At 41.3% G+C, this 21167-nt stretch overlaps 2 protein-coding genes across 4 annotated transcripts; both read left to right on the top strand.

Moving 5' to 3' along the window:
* Positions 1–3667: 3667 nt before the first annotated feature.
* si:dkeyp-118a3.2 (actin cytoskeleton-regulatory complex protein PAN1) lies at positions 3668–12318 on the top strand. 3 transcript variants are annotated; one of them, XM_044190937.1, is made up of 7 exons: positions 3872–4139; positions 4662–5846; positions 6740–6838; positions 6980–7054; positions 7828–7945; positions 8667–8777; positions 11361–12318. In XM_044190937.1, exons 1-7 carry the CDS (start codon positions 4076–4078, stop codon positions 11533–11535), a joined length of 1827 nt encoding a protein of 608 aa, XP_044046872.1. In that variant the 5' UTR covers positions 3872–4075; the 3' UTR covers positions 11536–12318. The 3 variants fall into 3 exon arrangements, with proteins under 3 accessions (XP_044046871.1, XP_044046870.1, XP_044046872.1); XM_044190935.1 differs by having other exon boundaries at positions 3866–4139; positions 6740–7054; XM_044190936.1 differs by lacking the exon at positions 8667–8777 and having other exon boundaries at positions 3668–4139; positions 6740–7054.
* Positions 12319–12716: 398 nt separating this feature from the next.
* On the top strand, positions 12717–19179 carry tyrp1b (tyrosinase-related protein 1b). Its single transcript, XM_044190956.1, has 9 exons — positions 12717–12869; positions 14183–14541; positions 14825–14933; positions 15674–15887; positions 16322–16526; positions 17870–18037; positions 18372–18551; positions 18643–18789; positions 18871–19179. Exons 1-9 carry the CDS (start codon positions 12856–12858, stop codon positions 19074–19076), a joined length of 1602 nt encoding a protein of 533 aa, XP_044046891.1. The 5' UTR covers positions 12717–12855; the 3' UTR covers positions 19077–19179.
* Positions 19180–21167: the final 1988 nt, after the last annotated feature.

Raw genomic sequence — 21167 nt, 5'->3', positions numbered from 1 at the left:
CCATCTCCAAAGTAGCCAGGAGGACATTTACATGTCTACATCTCCACCTCATTACTGCTGCTGCTGTTAGTTTTCTTGCCTAAAAGTTGAAAGACTGGAACTGCAAATCTAGAAATGTAGGCCTGAATATGTGGGCACTGTGGCTCTGTAAGTGAATAGTATTGGATGGTTTAGGGTGCTTCATATAAACAACCTTGACAGCAACATGAAACACTGGTTCCTAACAAGAACAGATGACAGATCACCCTGTAACTTACCAACTCCTTGGTTATGCATCAGATTGCAACATGACAAAAGAAAACATACTTTATAGGCAATATTGTCCAAATGTCATAATAATTAATGTCTTGTCCACGCATTCCTCATATTAAATTTCATGTTGATAGGATAAAATAAACTGTTCTGTCCAAATCACCAATGGAGCATCACCTTAAACTGTGTGTAATGCATGTAAATACAAGTGTTCAAAGCGACTAGATATGGATCAGTACTTAGTGTTGGTGAGTATGGCCAGTGGACCAGGCCAGGGTAGAGGTTGGTGTTGATTATTCACGTCCACCGCCCTCTTTTCATGGAGAGCACATCTGAAATTCCAACATTGACATGTGAAATACAGACAGCAACTCCTATGGACTCACAGCACTGCACAGGGTGCTGCTCCTCCCAGGCCTAAACATAGACCAGCTTCAGAAGCTACACAACCACGTACCAGTTTTACTTTTACGATGATCATTTTGGTTTACCCAACAATAAGGGTGATCTAACCACTTAGGTGCTTTGGAGAAACCCATTACTTAGAGAGAGAGAGAGAGACAGAGCGAGTGCGGGAGAGTGGCGTTTACTGGTCACTGATGGTTTCTATAAGTATAGAGTATTTGTTTTACAGATCAAAACTAAAGCTAACATGCAATTAGGCCTCAGAAAGATTTGTGGGTGTGAAACTCACACTCACTTCAGTTTTCCAATACTATACAATGCGTGTAGTGATAAGTGTTCCTGAGTTTGTCAACACATATGTGTGTGTGTATACTATATGTGTGTGTGTTGAGATATAGAGGTAAAGCGGGTGAAGTGGCTGTGTATATGTATGTAGACAATATACAGGATACATCATTGCAATAATCCCTCTCTCCAGCCCAGTCACAAGCCAAGTATGAAGTGCTACTGCCTGGTAGCACAAAGCACAATGTTCATGTGACTGTATTAACCTTTCAGACCAAATCTCCTGCAGTCACGAATGAGAGAAAATGAGAGAAAGAGAAAATTTTAAGTTAGAGATATTTCAAAAGAATGCTACAAAGTAAGCAGAGAAGAAAACAATTCAGATATGTTTTGTTTCTCCTCTGAAGTCCCCCTCAAGTCTCACTTTCTATCTATGGTTTGTTTTGAGATGGAGAACAGAGACTCTTGATATGCAGAAGTGCAGATTTGGCGCTGAATTGTCAAGTAAATCGAATTGAAGCAGAGATCACTGTGCAGAACCCCCCGTGGCTTCAAAAGCAACACAAAGACCACAGAGAATAACATTGACATGTTCTTATACAAACACTGACAGCAAAAAAAGTCTCTATTACTTCCGTAGTTAATTTTATAGCTTGGAGCTGACTGTCAGTGTTCCTGCTGAGGATACGGCTAGATCATACATCTGGTGGGTCAAGGAGTTTTTATTGATTTCATGACACAGGTTTATAGTTTTGTCACGCTGGTCTTTTGGCATGAGAGTCAATGGAGCCTTTGGTCAGGATCAGCTGATTTCATTGAAAAGGCGAGCTACAAAAAAGCTTCCCAGAAGAGCTACTATTATTGGGCAGATCACAGGGCAACAACGTATGATCTAACAGGGAGAGGGGGGGAACACAGATATCAGACATATTTCTGGACAGATATCTTTGGCTGGAGGGAAAAAATGAGAATTTCACATTTCACATGGTTTTTCTTGCAATATTTAATTCCTTGGACACATTTACTCATTTTAAACTCAACCACTTGAGCCTCAATCCTTATTTCCCACTGAGCCAGCCATCAATGAATAGAGCTATTTATGTTAAGTATAAATGGCTCATGTTGCCACAATTGATGGTAGGCCTACAGCGCATTTAGCAAGACAATAAATGATCAGAATCAAATTAAGCAGCTGAATAAAAGTGTAAAGATGGATGGTGCAAAATTTATCACATCATGACTGTCTTATTGACTTGGCTGGGCTGGATGTTTATTAGGCATTTTTGATCAGCTGGTATGGTAAACTGGGGTGACTTCAACAAAACAAATTTCTCTTTAGTCAAGAATTAGGCTCCATTTTTAAACTAACCTGACTGACACAATGTTATTGTCTCAATATGTAACAATTTTGACAAATGACACAAGACTGAACAGCCATGTTAGCTGCTCTGTGAGGCACCGCGATGTTTTGAGCTAAATGTAATGCCAGCATGCTAACATGTTCACAATTACAATACTAACAAGCTGATGTGTAGCAGGTATAGTTTACCGTTCACTATCTTAGTTTACTGTGTTAGCATGCTAACATTTGCTAATTAGCACTGAACACAAAGTACAGCTGAGGCTGATGGGAATTTCAGTTTTGTCTGTATTTGTCATGAACCAAAGTACTGGGCAAATTAAAATTGTGACCTGGTTATGGCACTAGATAAAAAGTTATTACAATTCATCCTGAGGGGGACATGAATGTGGGTACCAAATTTAATGGCAACACACACATTTCACACACTAGGCAATAGAGGAATATTCACCAAAATCATCAACATTTATTGACTGGGAATCATGAATGTCTGTTTTTTTCTGGCATTCCATCCATTAGTTGTTGAGATAGTTCAGTCTGGACCAATGTGGTGGACAGACCATCCCTAGAGCCACAAAGCTAGTGTGACAAAAATCCCCAAAAAACTAGGCCCGCTCAGCAACACCCCAGCCCCTATTATCTCCACTGGATGTATACAGCACTAAGTTTGTTTGGTCACTTATTCCTTAACTTACAGTATGGACCTGGAATTCACCATATTTAACAGTGTTAATGGACAAATTTGTGATTGCAAAACACAGATGCTCAATTTCATACCTGGCTGCATTCACAGAGAAACACTTCAGTCCTTTCCTTGTTGTGTACGCTTGGGATGTCTCAATGTTGCTAACCTGGATATGAATATAAATAAACTGCGGCACAAAAACTCAACTGGGGATTTTTCAATGCCTCTAGCAATACACCGTAGCTGACACTGTACATTTACAGATAGATCCCAATTAATGTAACACCTACATCCAGTCTCCGTGTATTGCAACACTAACAGACTGAACAGTGACACGCTAGACATCCATGTAACATAAACATTATTTGTATTACATAACATGATAGACATAGATGTCTTTGTTAACCTAACATGGAAACCATATAGTGTAGTGGTAGAAAGAAATGCCATATAAACTGATCAATAAAAACACCTGTAACACAAACACAAGGGAAGCCATTTCACATCTTCTGCGTGAAACAACTCAAGAGAAAACTACTTTTTGTTAGGTGTATGATATTATGAACTTTTGCTTTCAGTATTTTTGTGCTACACTCAGATCTACTTTCCCTAGCTCTATGTCAAGCACTAATGGTGGCATCACTCACGCCCCAAACTCACAGCCCACCTATAATTGCTCCTCCAGAGTTCACTGTGTGTGTGACATGCCGGCCAAGCTTCACCACAGCCCTTGTAAGGGTCTTAAAAGCATTTATCACTGAAGTGCTACTTTTACCCACCCTCCCCCAACTCCCATAGAGACACCTGGTAGTACGAAGACACCTCGGGGTGGCAATATTTAACATGGCAATGTTCGTTTTTTCACCCTCCCTCCTTTCAGCGTCACCTGCTAACATTACCCTCCCTGCCCAGGCCCAATTTACTGTCCAACCATCCAGAATCTACACACTCAGTATATGTCTTGCGGTGGTGTACACACTCACACTTGACATTTGAGCAAGACTGAAAGAACGAAAGGAAGTTAAGAGTGTTTTCCTTGGAGAGACGTGGATTGTTTTGGAGTATATTTTTATGTTTTCTCTGACAACATGGAGTACTGCTTTTTGAAAGGATTCCTAGTGGTTTTGTTGATACAACACTGCACGTCTGAAGGTAGGGTGGCATTATGCAAAATACCTTTTATTATCAATCTGATGATGTCTTTGTATTTTGATGAAAAGAGTTACACCTGGACACTGACCACAAATTTATTTAATAATTTCTAATAACCTTGCACCTGTGTGATGTGTGTATAACTAAGTTCCTTCTGTTTTTGTATTTTGAAACAATGAATAAATGAGTAAATAAATGTCTAATTGAATGAAGGAATAAAGGAACGAATTAGAATGACTTAATGCATTAATGACATAAATGAGAATGTTGCTATATTTCTCATAAAGGGATTTACAGATGATTATGGCGCCACATATGGCTTTATAACATGCCATAACCATAATCCTTGCACCTGTTCCTTGAGTGTTCAACATTCCTTCATCCTCAGTATCAATATAGTACACCACATATAACACCACTGATCATATATTCCAGGTTTGTCTGGTGTTAACAGCTGCTAAAAAACACCAACATATTTGATAGTATGCCTTATGTCTGTCTACCTCCATAAATCCTCCACAGTGGTCACCCTCCAAGATGACCAGGCCTTACCCCAGGAACCAGAGCTGCCCCCTGCAGAGGTGGTACCCGTGGTGGCCCCCCCTAGCCTGAAGGAGGTGCAGCAGGCTGTGCAGGAGGCCTCAGAGCAGGTGGAGGGTCGTGGGGCAGAGGAAGTGCTGAAGGAGCTGCTGGAGAGGGTGGTGGAGGCAGCTCTGGGGCAGGTAGAAGGAGGAAGTGAAGCGAAAGCAAAGGAGACTACAGAGCAGGAAATGGCTGAGGAGGATGTGCTGGGAGTTGAAATAGGAGAGACTGAAAGAGACACAGAGGCAGAGGTGGAGCAGGCAGTGGAGGAGGAGATGGAGGGTGAAGATATAGGCGCCAAGGGTGGAGATACTGGAGTCGGAGAGGAGCAGGAGATAGAAGAGGTGGATGGATTTGAAGATGTAGCTGGAGAGGGGAAAGGAGTTTTTGAGGTTGAGATTGCAGCTGCATCCGTGGAAGAGACCACAGCAGATGTAGAAACTGGAGGAGGAGAAGCAGAGGGAGTGGAGGTTATCGATGAGTCTCTAGACACTGAAGTCAGTCAGGAGGTTGTAGATGAAACTGTAGCTACAGTGGAGGAGGCAGGGGTGGAGGACAACAAAGAGCAGGTTGTGTTGTCGGAAGAAGAAGGAGCAGCTAAAACAGAAACACAGGAGGTAGAGGAAACTCCAGCTGTTGTGGAGGTGGCAATAGGTGGAAAGCCAGAGCAGGAGACGGTGGTAGAGTCTGACCCTAGCCTGGCGGTAGCTGATGTGGAGCAGATAGGGGATGTATGGGGAAAGGAAGAAGCTCTGGAGGAAGAAACTCACGTAGATGAAATTGAAGGTGAGGTGATAGTACCGCCTTCTGATAATTATGAGATGGAGACCACACAAACTGTAGTAGGGGAGCTGGTAGAGGAGGAGGAAGAGGTAAATATAGTGAAGGCTGAGGGACCAGAGGAAGAGGATGAACAAGGCCATTTAGTGGTGGAGGACGGAGCTGCTGAAGAGGTAGAAGCAGAAGGTACAGAAGTGGGGGGAGCAGAAGGAGGTGAAAGACATGGAGAAAGTGTAATCAAGGAGGAATCTGTGGCATTGGTAAATGAGGTGGGTGACCACCAAGCAGGAGAAGAGGATCAGATTGCTTTGGAGACCTCACAGGGCAGTGAAAAGGAGGATCAAGGTGAGAAATGTTTCCAATAGGAAAAAATGCAAAAATGTTGGGAATGTGTTTGGGCAATAAAATTGAAACATGGCACAAAGAAATTAGTCTTCAGTGTGGTGGTCTGAAACTGGCACCATGCCCCACTGTAACCTCAAAATTCCCAACGATTCCAGATCTTCTTGTCGACTTACATCCCATTTTATTAATGAGCTCCATATTTTGCCCCATTCATTTTACTTTCAGTACATCCTTATCTGTTAACTATCTGAAATGTTGAATATGTAAAACCTGTTCATAATTTGGGCCACAAAAACCTAAAACTGCAATGGTATTTATCTTTAAACATTCAGTTGCATTAGACTCAGCAGCTTTGGATAAGCTTGCATCGTTTGCATCTTAACCTACTTTAAAAGAGGAAAGCTCTTAAAAGAAGATTATGAGCCCCTTTAATACGCTTTACAATAATATTGGTTACCAGCCCATGTCCTGAAAAACTAAGGTAAAAACATTCAACATTAGCTGCTCTGGTTGCGTCAGCTGTGTAGTTTGGATGGGAATTGAGCAGGATTTTTCAACAAGCTTTTGGTAGAAAGTATCTGAGAAAATGTTTCTCAGAATATCTTGACATGAACATTAATAATTTATCAGTCAAAAGTTCTAACATTCTCTTAAAGCCCAATGATTATTGTGACACATGCAAAGACTGATATGCTAAATACAAATACTGCACTATAGAGATACTGTGATACCATGAGTTCGCTCACAAATGCATACAAATCATGATCCACCTGCTGCTCTCAGCTGCACCACATCTATTCATTATTCTACATTCCATAGGTCCACTAAACCCTAAACATTGGCCTCTTGGCTTAATTTTCATGTGTGTGTCACATACCAAACCCCTCTTCTAGAAGTGCTGGTCATCTCTGCACCAGAGCCCGAAGATAGTGCTGACGCCCCCATTGAGCAGAGCCCTGAGAACCAGGCTCCCACCCCAAGCCCATCCCTAGGTGAGGTGATCGGAGAAAATACCCTTGGTAATGTGAAATCTAACTATGACAATGAGATAATCACCCCTACTGATGACCTTTTGCCTCATGACCCTGTTGTGGCCCAACCAACACTGGATCATTTTGTGACGGATGTTCTAGCTGAATCCCCTCAGGCAAAAGGCGAGGAACCAGGGGAGGCCAATGAGCTGGTGGAAGATACAGCTAGAACCACAGGTAAAATGGGTTACAAAAGGATATAAAAATCTAAAAGGAAAATACAATATATTACAGTTGACTCCTTGGGCCCCTATGAATTCTTCTGGTTTTGATCAAATTCTTTCTTAATGTCTCATTAAAGAAAAGTTTGAGGGGAAGTGAACTCTTAAAATAATATATACTGTAGTTCTCACAAGCAGTTTCAGAACTGCGTATTAGGCTAAAAATGGCTTTGGTTATATATTACAGCAGATTTTCTGCAGCTTAAAACTTGGGTAGAACAAAGAAGAGGAAAACAGATCATCATCGTGATTCTGCCAACAAAATATACAGATGGCCAAGTTAATGTTCCATTTAAATAAGCAGTGGAGCAGTAACTACACACTCTGACTGGTGGGGTAAGACCAGAAAGTTGGGACCATCTCGTCACAATATAATATGCTATTTTCTGCCTCAGTAAAATGGATGAGAAGTATTTAGTTTATACTCTTTCTGTGCCCCTATGCATCACACACATGCCCCTTTGAGCTAGCCTAATTTAAAACAGCTAGACTGTAGATTGTGTAAATGACGTGACAGTAGAAAAAAAACGTTTTTTTCTTTATTTCTGGAAAACTGTTATGTGACAGTGTAAAATAAATGGTATGTCAGAGTACAGCTTCCTTTATGTGCAGTTGAGGGACAACTGATTGAGCGTAGTGCATCAGATTTCTTGTTTTTGATGGGTAAATGATTGTATATTCACCACTAAATCCAACACATCCCTCCTCCTCTGCCCTCCCTCTGTTTAGTGACAAGTGAGCTGGGCCTGGAGGCATGGAAGATTGGGGCTATTTCTGCTGCAGTCTTCTTGGTTTTGGAGACCGTTGTTATTATTATCTATATCTTCAAATGTCGTAACAAAAACAGGTAGGTAACACCGGTTTCTCTGCACTTAATTTCCAGGAATACTCATTTAAAAAAACTTGGTCTTGTACCCCAAACTTTTCTGGTGGACTTAAAGTACAGTCCAAATCAAATGTTCTTTAATGAATACTGCTCAACTTCTAGCCAATATTATTTCCTGTAGCCTGCCATCCATTGACATAATTTGGGAAGGCTGAGCTACATTATACATCCAACAGCCTTATACAAAAATAGATTTCCATTACAACCCTAATCTTACCATGCCGTAGCATGATTTATTCTTTTGGTTCAGTCTTTGTAAAACAGACTCCTTTCCTCTCTTTATTTTTTTATGAATGGGAATCAAAATAATATTTAGTCTGCATCCACACTAGTATCAATCATTTCCCAGTGCTTCTTCTCTAATAGCCGAAATAAGCCATCTGATTACTTCCTGTAGTACCAACAGCGCTGCATTCACAGATGGGACTTAACAGCAGTGCTGGTACAAGATTGCTTCTGATGTTGCCCAAGTTACAGCTAACATTTCCACACTGATAAAATTATTATTTCTCTAACAAAAAGATAATGGTCTTTCATCAGTAATTTGCTGTACTAGTTTTTTTAAAATTATTTTTCCACAGGCCCAGTGCAACATGTAGTTAATTTGTAGACCGGCAACAGTCAGCAACAACAGTAATATCTGAGATTCTGTGTGTTTGTTTGTGAATATGTGTGTATGCAGTACCCTGGCCCTACAGCGGGCATGTGAGGAAGGGTGTGTTGAACCAGAGGCTGCTACAGGAGGTGACTGCAGTGACGACACACTTCCTGCAGGCAATGGGGACACTCAACAGTATGTTCAAATAAAAATCTATAACATCTATAGTGGTTACATAGATTCATACAGATTAGTTATAAATTAAAGGAAAAATCAGGTCTTTTAGGCCACCACAAGCTGCCATAACAGCTTCAGTGCTCCTTGACATAGATTTTTCAAGTCTGTGGAGCTCTACTGCAGGGATGTACACCGTTACTCTAAAAGGATTTTTCCTCATTTGGTGTTTTGATGATAGTGTTTTACACATGTGATGAATCAAAAATTTAATCAGACAAAACATCTGCATACTGTACTGATTGCTCCCAATAAATGTAATAAAAGCAAAGACAATGCTAGAAATCTATGCTAGATTTACTGGGAGCTATAAATTCAGTATGCAGGTAATTTCCATTTCAAGGTTTCATTTCAAGGTTGACATGATCTCACTGAGCTCAGAGAGTACCTCTCTGCTAGGCTCTTACTGTCTCTCTCTCAGATTCCCTACTAGAGTCAGATTTTCTGCTACCCACCAGACTGACTTCTACAGCATCAGTCTCCTTGTCACTAACACTAACCGGATGTCAGACTTGCCCATTGTCAGCCGGCTAAATGTGGTGCACTGACCTGAAAACTTATGGTTCATAGGAACCACCAGTTGTGTGCTTCTCAGCTGATTCCCTCCTGGCTGTTTTGTAAGCTATGTGCTCAGCAGGCTGCTCACTGGGTCACATGAGATTGTGAGTCCCGTGAACCCAAAGCATTACTGGGTAATGCCACTATTTTTTCTAATCAGTCTAGCAGGCTTGGATCAATAATAAGCCAACGGTGTGTGTGTGTGTGTGTGTGTGTGTGTGTGTGGGGGGTGATCATGTGAAAGTATGGGGTGAGGATGTGTGTAAAAAATGAGAAAAAAAAGACAGAGACTGAGAGACTCTGTGTATAGAAACAAAACTCACATGCACACTTGAAGTTGCATGTATGTGATCCTATGAGTATGTCTGTTGCTTTTGCAAGTGAAAGTGTGCAAGACACAAAGAAATCTGATGCGTGCCTAGCACAGACGATAACAAAGCAACACTGAATTATTAAACAGTCGACAGAGTCATCTTGAAATGTGTCCTTGTTAAGATACTTTATAGCAGCAGTGACAATCCAGTTGTCATTGGAAGAGGGAATCACTAAAAACACTGCCAACAGACACCAAAAGTCTCTTTTAGAATACTATCTAAAAGTCACATCTTTAGCAGCAGTATCATCTCAACAACAAAGGCACAAAGTGCTGCTCCTTGCACATACTGGGATGCCAGAAGCCGTGGTGCAAAGCAAACAAATTCAGTGAGTGTAGATGAACTGTGGAAGCCACAAGAAAAGCCTTATGGAGATCATGTACATTTTGAAACCCAAAATGTTCTTCTTGAGATTTCCTGACAAAATAAGCATTTTCAAAATTAAGGAGACGGAGTCGTACAGCAGGTAAATGGTTGTAATTGAACCAAAGATATCAGGATTCACACACTTAGTATTTTACTCAGAATTATAATGAACTTGGTATACAGTATTTGCAGGGCAAAACGGTGGGTTTGCAACCACAAGAAAGGACTGCATCTGACTATGACTGCTCTACAATCCTGAGGCAGACCAGCTGAACCTGTATTCCAGTAGCTGTTGAACAGGCCTTTCTTTATTTCTTCTTGGAACTTGATAATATGTGGCACAATACATCGTGGATGTAGTTACTTGGAAAGCAGGACGGCAGGGTCTGGGGGGGAGCGAAGGATTTGAAATGGAAAGTACTGGCCATTAAGCAGGACTAATTAATGAGAATATAACAGAATAAAGAATAAAATAAAGAAAAGTGAGATCCACAAGTTTAACAAAAAAGTCTAAATCCCCAAAAAAATGTATTATACAAAGTGCTTTTCATAACAAAACAGCCCCAACCTGACCTAGAAAACCTAGTACTGACCTAGCAGGTAGCTGAATTCAATTGTGCACCATGGCAGACTACAGCAGAGGAAGCAATGAATGACCACAATGCATTCTGGGTAAGCTGCAGCCCTTTAGCATACATGCGTTATACATCTGGAATGACGCTTAAGATGGCAGTTTGGATACCCTTGAGGGTAAATCAACTAGGGCATGTTAAAATGCATGCAGCGCAAATTCTTTCATCCAGGACAGCTTCACCTGCAATTAGTAAGTAATGTCAAGTGATCTATTTATATCTGGGTGTGTCATTACCGCTCAGTGTATTTCCTTCCACCACAGATTGTAGGCTTCTCCATCTGGTGTGGAAATCATTAAATAAACAGACCTTGCAGTGAAAATATTCGCATTTGCTCGAGGCACCATATTCAACAGCAGTTCAACAGCCATTATGAAAACATCAAATTAAGATGTGTTTGAATTTTACGGGTACCCTAAGTGTCCCATCAGAATGAGCCTGTCTTTGTTTTCGTGTAAAGCAAAGCCGATTTTATCCTCATTTGTATCAAATTTGTATCTATTGCATGCAGTGATTATTCCTGCTATCAAACAGCCCTGCCTTTTCCCTTTCTGTTTATTTATCCATTACAACTGTTCAATGGCTGCCAACTGCCCTACTGTCCTCTCTACCAGGATAGCAGTGCTTGACCCATCTGATGTGGCTTCAACTCTGGCCCAAAACAAAGAGCAGCACAAAGAGGAGCATGCGATAGCCATGTCTGACCTCCCGCCCAGCACTACAGAAGAGTCGGCCAACACTGGACCAGGACCAGACTCTTCACAAGACCTCAGGACTTCCATTCTCTAGGGGGTCCAACTGTTTTGTCTATTCCTACTGTATCTGAATAAAACCCCAAAAGCCACTCTCCATCCCTGCACCCAATCCCAATTTACTCAGACACCCAATGAATTACCCTAAATTCTCAAACCCTAACCAACCCAACACAGACTGCCTTGGATTAGGAGTGTAATAACTACTGTATATGTAACACATTTGTATTTGGTGTTTATGACTGTATGTCTGCCTGTGTGAGTGTGTGTGTGTAAATTGAAAGAAAGGAATACTACCACATTTGGCATGTGTGAATGTGTGGAAGTAGGAGTGTGCCTTAACAGGTGAAGCACACTTGTGAGAATGAGTGAACAGGAAGAGCATGTTTTAAAATACTCTGAGCATGTATGGGAGTGTGTGTGTGTGTAAATGTGATAAAAATGTTATGAATCTAGTTTGATGTCAGTGAGCTCTTTAGGCCAGAATGAAATTGTTAAGAAATGTTTTTCATACTGACCAAATCAGTCATGCTGTACAAAACTGTTGAACACAATGTAAAAAGGAGCAGTGGGTATGAACAATTTCCCTGTTTTATCAGTAATTCAATACAATTTATTCACAAAGTGCTTTGGCGGTACCATAGAGTACAATATCTGCATGGTCTCATTAAAATGTCCAGCACTAGCCTACAAGAAAAAAAGATTTTTCATTATTGAGATGAAGTTTAAAACTTGATTTGATTTTTAATCTACATAACTCCTGACCTTTGTATCATCATTTGTGATTTGAGAAGAACAAAATTAAAATGTTAATGTTGAATTTGTGCTTTCGTTCTTGCATCCCAATATGGCTTTTTCTGTAGTTACTCCGCAGGGCCTGGTCTGAAAATTTTGAGAATTTGAGCACAAAAATTAAATAATTAGAGGGAACAAATAACTAATTTGTGCGCACAAATGATCAAGAATGTTTCCCCACATACCTGATTGTCTCAACAGATAACAAACCATTGCACCACCACGTTGTTACTTGGATGAAAATAGCCGAATTTACTCAATTATGACTTAAGAATGAATGCTATCTCACAGTTGAGTCTGTGTGTGAGTGACCACACAGACTGGTGTATATTGGGTTATGATCACAAGTCATGTGTGTGTTGCATATGAATGAGTGTTTGAGAGACCACTTAAACCCTCAAGTGTATCCATGTGTACTGTCTGTCTACTGTGTTTGTGCGTGTGTGTGTGCTTACATAAGCCCCACAAAGGTCTGGTCATGCGCTCAATAGCTATTTAAGCCAGAAGAGGGGAATGGGCTGACCCTTGGGGTGCTACAGTTCTGCAGACAGAGAGGAGCAGCATGCACAGTCAGAGGTAGGGTAAACACATTACACCGATGCTTTGTCGCATAATAAACTGTAGAATGCAATAAGTCTTACAACTTAACAGGGTGAATGATTGCTTCAGCATTGTTTACAAACTGAAAGTGGACTAATGTACATTTAAAAGGGACAGTTCACCCCAAAATCAAAAATACATTTTTGTAATATATTGGGACTATATGGAACTCGGCTTGTGATGAGGAACTATTGATAGAAAGAAGATAGTTCCGACATGAAACTGCTCACAACAAGGTCTGTGGATTATCTTGAGTAACCTGGTCAAGAGACATTGCTGTTGAGTTTTCAAATATATTTTTCTGGTGCTTTGAGCGCCACAAACGAGTGCCATCTAGTCCCATTATATTAAAAAGATGCACACATCTCTAAGGAAGATATCTCCACAACTTAGCAACTCACATCAAAACAATCTAGATGGATAAATAGCACTACAGGTAAGAGGACAAATATGTATTTTGGATTTTGGGGTGAACTGTACCTTTAAGCTATTGGCAAAGTTAAAGAATGAAAATCAACTTTTATTTCAGATGAGAATATATGACATATATATGACAGGTTGTCACATAGCAGCCCATGTTACACTAGTTGGCTGAGTATTATTATTGACTGAGTCATGCATTCAATCATTCATAATATGCAGTATCTCTGCAAAAGACATGTATAACACTTTTTTTCAAGTTTTCATTTTTAATTGGTAACTTTTCTTGGGTGGTTGTTATCACTGTTTTGTTGTAAAATAATTGCTCCTTCATTCATTCCTAATCAACAAGCTTCAAAAGACAAGCAAATCTAACTCAAAAAAAGGTTGAAGCAATTCATCTCTTGCCATCTATTGTTAAAAGCATTTCTGAACTTGTAACAGTTGAAAGCTAATGGCTTTGTGAATTATGAATGACTCGTACTGCCTGCAGGGGCGTGTAAGAAGTGAAGTTTCAGAATAATGTTAAGACAATTGGCTTTAACAAGAGAACACAAGATGAGTGAGTTGTTCTTGAGCTTAACTGAAGTGTATGTCTGCAGAGTATTGAATGTTTTGTCTTCATCTTAACAAATGTGTGCTGGGATAGACTCCGGCCCCTTACAACCCTGAACATGATAAGTGGTTTAGACAAAGATGGATGAATGGATGTAAAACAACAATTCTCAAAATGTAAAATTTGTCTACTCTTTGTGTTTCTGAAATTCCTAGCCTACTTTATTCTAACCTTATTCTCCCATCTGACTCACCTCATGTACCTAAAATACTCCCCCTCCTTTCACCCTTCCTTCTCTCTGGATTTTTGGTAGCATGTGGAGAGTGGGTCTTCTGATGGTGACCCTGTGTGTCACCCTAACGCTGGCCCAGTTCCCTCGGGAGTGCGTCACCCCTGAGGGGCTGCGGAGCGGCCAGTGCTGCCCGTCTCCTACCGGGACGGCAGGGGACGAGTGTGGCTCCAGCACAGGAAGGGGGCAGTGTGTGGCCATCGCAGCAGACAACCGGCGCCATGGACCCCAGTACCCTTATGCTGGGCGTGATGACAGAGAGAGGTGGCCGCTGAGATTTTTCAACCGCACTTGCCAGTGTAATGGGAATTTCAGTGGCTATAACTGTGGGCGATGCCGACATGGACTGACTGGACCAAACTGTGATCAGAGGATCTCTGTGGGTAAGAGAGTGGATGCTGTCTAAACTAAGCTTTGGCAACCTAAAAATTCAATGTCTATCTCCTACTGTACCCTTTAAGATACCAGTGGGCCTCAAAGACGTAGGAAAATTTGGGCAAGGGAATGAAGGCAGCATTTATTGTTAGGGAAAGCAAATGTCTGTGTTCATTTTTAATAACATTTTCTTTCCTGCTCTCTTCCTTCGTTCCTCCCACACCTCAACAACCCCTTACTCTCTCTCTTCCTGCCCTCCTGTCTTCCTTTACCCCCTTAACCTTGCTCCAGTAAGGAGGAATATCATGCAGATGAGCACAGCTGAGAAGCAGGCATTTGTGAACGCTATGGACCAAGCTAAGAGGACTGTCCACCCTGACCTGGTCATCTGTACACGACGGTACATACACAAGCATATATATTATATCATTTTAATAATTTTATATGTGCTTGATTATAATAAAAATAATGCTAAGAATACTGATTTAATTTAATGAAGTAATTTCAAAGGAAGATTGGTCTTTATTCAGCCAGTCTTTGGTCTTGTATCAAGACTGTGGAACAGACAGCCAAGCTTTGCCCAAAGACCTGCAGGCTCAGTCTAGCTGAGTCTGGCAGCTGAAAGCTCAGTAATATAGCTATGGGTGAACCCATGCTGTGTTTTGAAAATTATCAGTAAAATCATAAAATTTCTCATGGCAGCTTTCCAATTAAGCTGCAGGTGGAAGAGCAAATGATCAGTTTAGGCAGGAGTAAAGGGATTTATAATCTTCAAAGTAACAGTACATACATCTGTGAATAACATCCTTCCAAGTCATCTGAGGATTATAGCAGATTCATTTTTTAAGCAGTTCTTGGCTGCAGGTAGAAGAACCCATTTAACCTCCTAATAAAAAAATAAAATGTCTCCTGTATTAATGGCCACACTACAGGCCTCATATTTGAAGCCAAGTCCCCCTAGGCAGCTACACACATAAGTAAAATGTACATACAGTCTACTAAAAGCATATATTCTCACACATCAAATCAACCAATATGAGTTTTGGAGACATTGAAAAATGAAAGTATAAACTGGTTATCTCAGAGCAGTGTGGAATACACAAGGTGACATTTACCCTGCTACCCCCCCCCGATCTGTAGGTACCAGGAGGTGTTTGGGCCCGATGGCAACACCCCGCAGTTTGAGAACATCACCGTTTACAACTACTTTGTTTGGAGCCACTACTACTCTGTCAGTAAAACCTACCTCGGGCCGGGCCAGACCAGTTTTGGAGGCGTAGACTTCTCCCATGAGGGCCCAGGTTTTGTCACCTGGCACCGTTTTCATCTGCTGCAACTGGAGAGAGACATGCAGGTGAGTAAAGGAAAGGGAAGGAGGGAGAAAGAGGGGGATAGTGGAAAAGGAAGAGGGGAAGCAGAGGAGGCTTTTGGGCTAATGGAATGATGAAGGAAGTGAGGACAGGAGAAGGGATGATAAGAGGAGGAAGGAAAGAGTGTGGGGATTTGAAGAGATGGCGACAGAGCGGAAAGCTATCCTGCAGAAGAAAGTGGGAGCAGGGAGGGAAGAGAACAGAGGTAAAAGAGAAATATACCAAAGTGGGAAATGGCAAGAAAATGAGGGAAATGGTGAAAAAACTGAGGGAATGAAAGTGCAAAGACAGTGGAACATGAAAGGAATAAGGAAATTAAACTGCATCTCTTCATTACACTTTATTTTTTACACACACGTATCTATCGATTCATTTATGAACACCTGCCTTCTTCTTTTATTCCATCCACTGTATGCAGGACATGCTGGGCGACCCCACCTTCGCCCTGCCCTACTGGAACTTTGCCATCGGAGGCAGCGAGTGTGACATCTGCACTGACGACCTGCTGGGAGCCAGGAGCTCCTTCGATATGAGCTCCATCAGCTCCAACTCTGTGTTCTCCCAGTGGAGGGTCATCTGTGAGAGCGTAGATGACTATGACACTTTGGGCACCGTCTGCAACAGTAAGGCCATTCACAGAAACACACATTATATACCACACTGTGTTACAGAGCAGTGTTGATATACAGCATAGTCTCAGCTGCATCGGAAAAGAGGGCAAAGAGCTCATAAAGAGAGCATGTAGAACATGAGCTGCTATAAATAATACCTCACAGCTGTTGTGCTGCATTCGATATTGCTATTACTCCAGTTTTGTTTGAAACTATTCAATTTGTTAAACAACTTCTTCTGAGTTGCTGTATGCATTCAAAGTGCTGTACACTGCATCTTAAAACGCTGGATTTCAAATTTTTTTTTGATTCAGCGAGCCTAATATCTCTATAGCAGACATCAGAACACACAATAGTTTTTCAAGTATTAATTCCCAATGGATCAAGCTGTTTAAACTAGAATAAGGCAGCTCTGTGTAACACTGTAACAAGCTGGACTTTTGGTGATCAGATTTGCAGGGATTGGATCTCATTCCACACTGGCACCATATTACAAGCCCAAATCACTACCTTTGCTTTAGTTTTCAAATACACCTAATTCATACAATATTTTTTTTCATCTGGTATTAATAAAAGAATGTCTATCCTCTTTTACTGTAGTGTACAAACACATTAAGGGGGAGTCCTTTTGAAACAACTGCATATGTATAAGAAAAAAGCTGAGAGATTTTGGTATACAGGTAGAACATGTGAGTGGCCAACGTGTGAGTGATCTGTCTCATTAATCCCCTTGGAGAGTCAGGACAGGCCTGGTATTTCCTGCGTCAACAAGCAACATCTCCTTAAATGGGTTAGGGGGGTTGCCTCATTTGTGCATGTGCTTGTTGAAGACAGGAATCTAGCAGTCTACTGGTTCCTTTGATCTGAGGGAATAATCTTCAAACAGACAGACAACGCAGTTATGTAGCCTTCTGTTTATGCACTTGTGTGTGTTTGTGTATATGTGGGAGAGAAAGCACAAAAAAAGAAAGAATGAGAGAATGAGATCATGCGTGCAAGAGGGAGAAAAAAAAAATTCTGTTCAGTCACAGAGCTCCCACTCACTACTGTTGACTTATAGTGAACAATTAAAAAAGAAAACTGCCACCCTGTCATGTTTAAGACTGATCAAACTAGTCTAGACTCCCACATAGAATTAGAAAGTAGTTAAATAATACAGCATTTCTAATCATCTTTCTTTCCATTTCTGTGGGGACCACTGGTCTGAGTTTGAAATACAATCTGAGTGCCCCCCTAAACAAAAAACTGTAACTGTCGTTGTTTAAGTTATCTGTTGTCTGAGTGTAGAGGTAATTATATTTCACCTGAGTTAGATAATATTATCTCTGACCTTGGGTTCTGTTTTTATCGCCCAGGCACAGAGACCAGTCCCATCAGGAGGAACCCAGCGGGCAACGTGGCTCGGCCCATGGTGCAGAGGCTGCCAGAGCCCCAGGATGTGTTGGACTGTCTGCAGCTCAACGCCTTCGACACTCCACCTTATTACTCCACCTCCTCTGAGAGCTTCAGGAACACCATTGAAGGTGCACAGTTATGTGTCACGGTCACAATCAAAGCAGCACTTAAGATTAAACATCCTCCCATCAACCGAAGGGGGATGTTCAGGTTCAGTTGGGCTCAGCTCAAACTACAGAGCTGCTGAAATAATGTGTGACTGCACAGATACAAACACAAAGCCAGAAACACACACACACACACACACACACACACACACACACACACACACACACACACACACACACACACACACACACAAGACCCTCATCCCACATGCACATATGGTTAGCTCAAAAACAGCATTTGTTTTTCCTAATTTTGGGCTTTCATTTAATGGCTTTGTTGTTCCGGATTTTGTAGGCTACAGCGCCCCCCAGGGGATGTACGACCCGGTGATCCGCAGCCTCCACAACTTGGCCCACCTCTTCCTCAACGGGACGGGCGGACAGACTCACCTCTCGCCCAATGATCCCATCTTTGTCCTGCTGCACACATTCACCGATGCAATATTTGACGAGTGGCTCAGCAGACACCAACCAGGTACACGCAGACTGAACTAGATGCAGATACAGAAACATAACTTACTCAGAAGGATGAATAGATGGATAAACCTATTTTTCTCATCCTGCAGGTGAAATAGTCTACCCTGAGGAGAATGCTCCTATTGGGCACAACCGGAGATTCAACATGGTTCCTTTTTGGCCTCCTGTCGCCAATGCTGAGATGTTTGTCTCTGCCCCAGAAAACCTGGGATACTCCTATGAGGTCCAGTGGCCAAGTGAGTAGCAGCACACACACATGCACACACACAGCCACAAAACTCAATGACCCCTGACGATCTTCCTATCGTTCTCCATAGCTCGTGCCTACACCCTGTCTGAGATCATCACCATAGCCATTGTCGCGGCGGTGCTGGTAGTGGCAGTAGTGGGTGGCGTCATCGCCTTTGCCGTGCGCGCCCGCTCCTACCGCTCAGCTGAGGCCCTGGAACCACTGCTGGGAGAGACTTTCCGACGCTACTCAGAGGATCACCGGAGATTGGACAAATCACAGTCCGTTGTCTGAATCCACAGTCTGTTGTCTAAACACAACATTTTCATGCATTTGTTTTGCTTTTTTTAAATTCCCCTACTTCTTCTAATAAAGTTGAACTGGTTTTGAACCCAGACTGTCTGGGTCAGTGAATTTGCTATAAATTGAAGTGCTGGTAGAGTGTGACATATACAGCAGAAGAGATCAGACTGCAGCCAAGAGGTCAGACTGCCTGGTGCAGCTCAGCTTGTAAAGAATGGGAAAATTGCTATTGGTAGACAATATAGGGAACTATTTCTCTCTTATAGTTTCCCTTTTCGTTAGCTCCCAGTTGCTAATATGTTCATGCAGATAAGTGTGATGTTTGTGTTTCTATTCCTTTCATTCTGCACTACGCCTATGTGAATAACATGCTGTATGGTATGCACAGACCACTTAATACTTGAGGCCTTTTGCTGCAGACGCAAATTTGCTTGTCTGAAGCCTGAGGCTAAAGAACAAATCAAACCGCTTAGTTCAAGTCAATGCGAATGTCCCTGTCTTCATAACAGCACAAACACCGTCCTCATGTGGATATGACACATTACTGCAACAAGAGAAGACGATCCAATTAACAAGTCAACTTTTTTTCTCACAATCCTTAGCCATAAATGTAACTCATATATTCTAAATTAAGACCAAAATATGTTGCATATAATAACCATGTCGAGCTGAATAAGACCTGGACACTTTTGCTGGACCAAAAGGAAAAACTGAAGTATCACTAATGATAATTAACTACGACAATGTCATACCTGCTACATACCTTAGACACACTGTCTGTCCACACGTGTTATAGTGGTACAAAATAGGAGCAGGGTCGGAGAAGTCGCACACACCCGTTAGTGACGATTTAAGCTCATGTTCCCTCGTAGGTTCTGAACTGCACAATGCATGAAGGATAAATAGGCCTGCTTCATGATATGAGCTTTTCACCTGCAAGGAAAGGCCACGTTGAGTCTTTGCATCGAAGTCTCGCAGAAATTGGTGACACCTGCCCCTGCGTAATTACGCACAAAAGCAAGAGAGCAGAATGAACTAGGTATCCATAATGCCAATGTTGCATTGGTGGAGGCTTAATCCAGGACTGTAGCTACAATTGAAGAAGAGAGGTCATGTCCTTGGTATTTTCTCTAGATATTTATTTGAGGTTACACGTAGTGGGTTTTGAAAAGGCAGATACCAATGTTTTTAATCAATCAATCAATCAATCAATCAATCAATCTCTCTCTCTCTCTCTCTCTCTCTCTCTCTCTCTCTCTCTCTCTCTCTCTATATATATATATATATATATATATATATATATATATATATATATATATATATATATATATATATATATATATATATATATTTATATTTTTTTTTTTTTTCCACAATAAATGAATGAAGCAGACAGGAAAACTATCAAAATGAATAGAATCATTTTCAGGTCTCTTGGGTACAGTATTTCTAAAATCCTGGCTACGGCCTTGCCTAGAGTTGGGTGAAAGAATGAATAAAGAAGAGAAAGTCCTAATAATCTGCATTTAAAAGAGTGAAATTATTTGACGGGCAGAATAAGAGCAGTTTTAAAACTCATAACAAGATGATGCGGCATGTCATGCTGTGCTTCTCTGCTATAACTGCATGACTATGTCTAATTATTTCTCGCTTCAGGCTATGCTACTGAATAAAACGGCGTGACATAGGCATGCATACTTTTCTGCACCAAATTTCAGATCAGTCCAGCTCATTGTGCTTGTGACATCCAAGACTCAGTATTGACGTGAAATTGATGGCAACTAAATTGAGAACTGTAATTTGCTGTAAACACTGTAGATCTATAGTATGTACAGTGGCTACAGTAAATCTCCCTATTGGGATATTTTTATCTTGCTTTAAAGAAAGCAAGATTTTAAGACTCAGCACTGGACTGAATTACTTAGGATTGGCATTTTTGCAGTGCAGGCTGGTATCTTGAAAAAGTATCTCATGGGAATGGATGGAGAAGAAGAAGAATTTTTTTTGGATCCACCATCAGTTGGCTGTTCTCTCTGTACCAGCAGGTCACACTGACAGCAAAAAGACACAATCCTGTGAATT

This window comes from Siniperca chuatsi, linkage group LG3, assembly GCF_020085105.1.
Source record: "Siniperca chuatsi isolate FFG_IHB_CAS linkage group LG3, ASM2008510v1, whole genome shotgun sequence".
NCBI classification, from domain to species: Eukaryota; Metazoa; Chordata; class Actinopteri; order Centrarchiformes; family Sinipercidae; genus Siniperca; species Siniperca chuatsi.
This window is presented reverse-complemented; position numbering and strand designations above follow the sequence as displayed.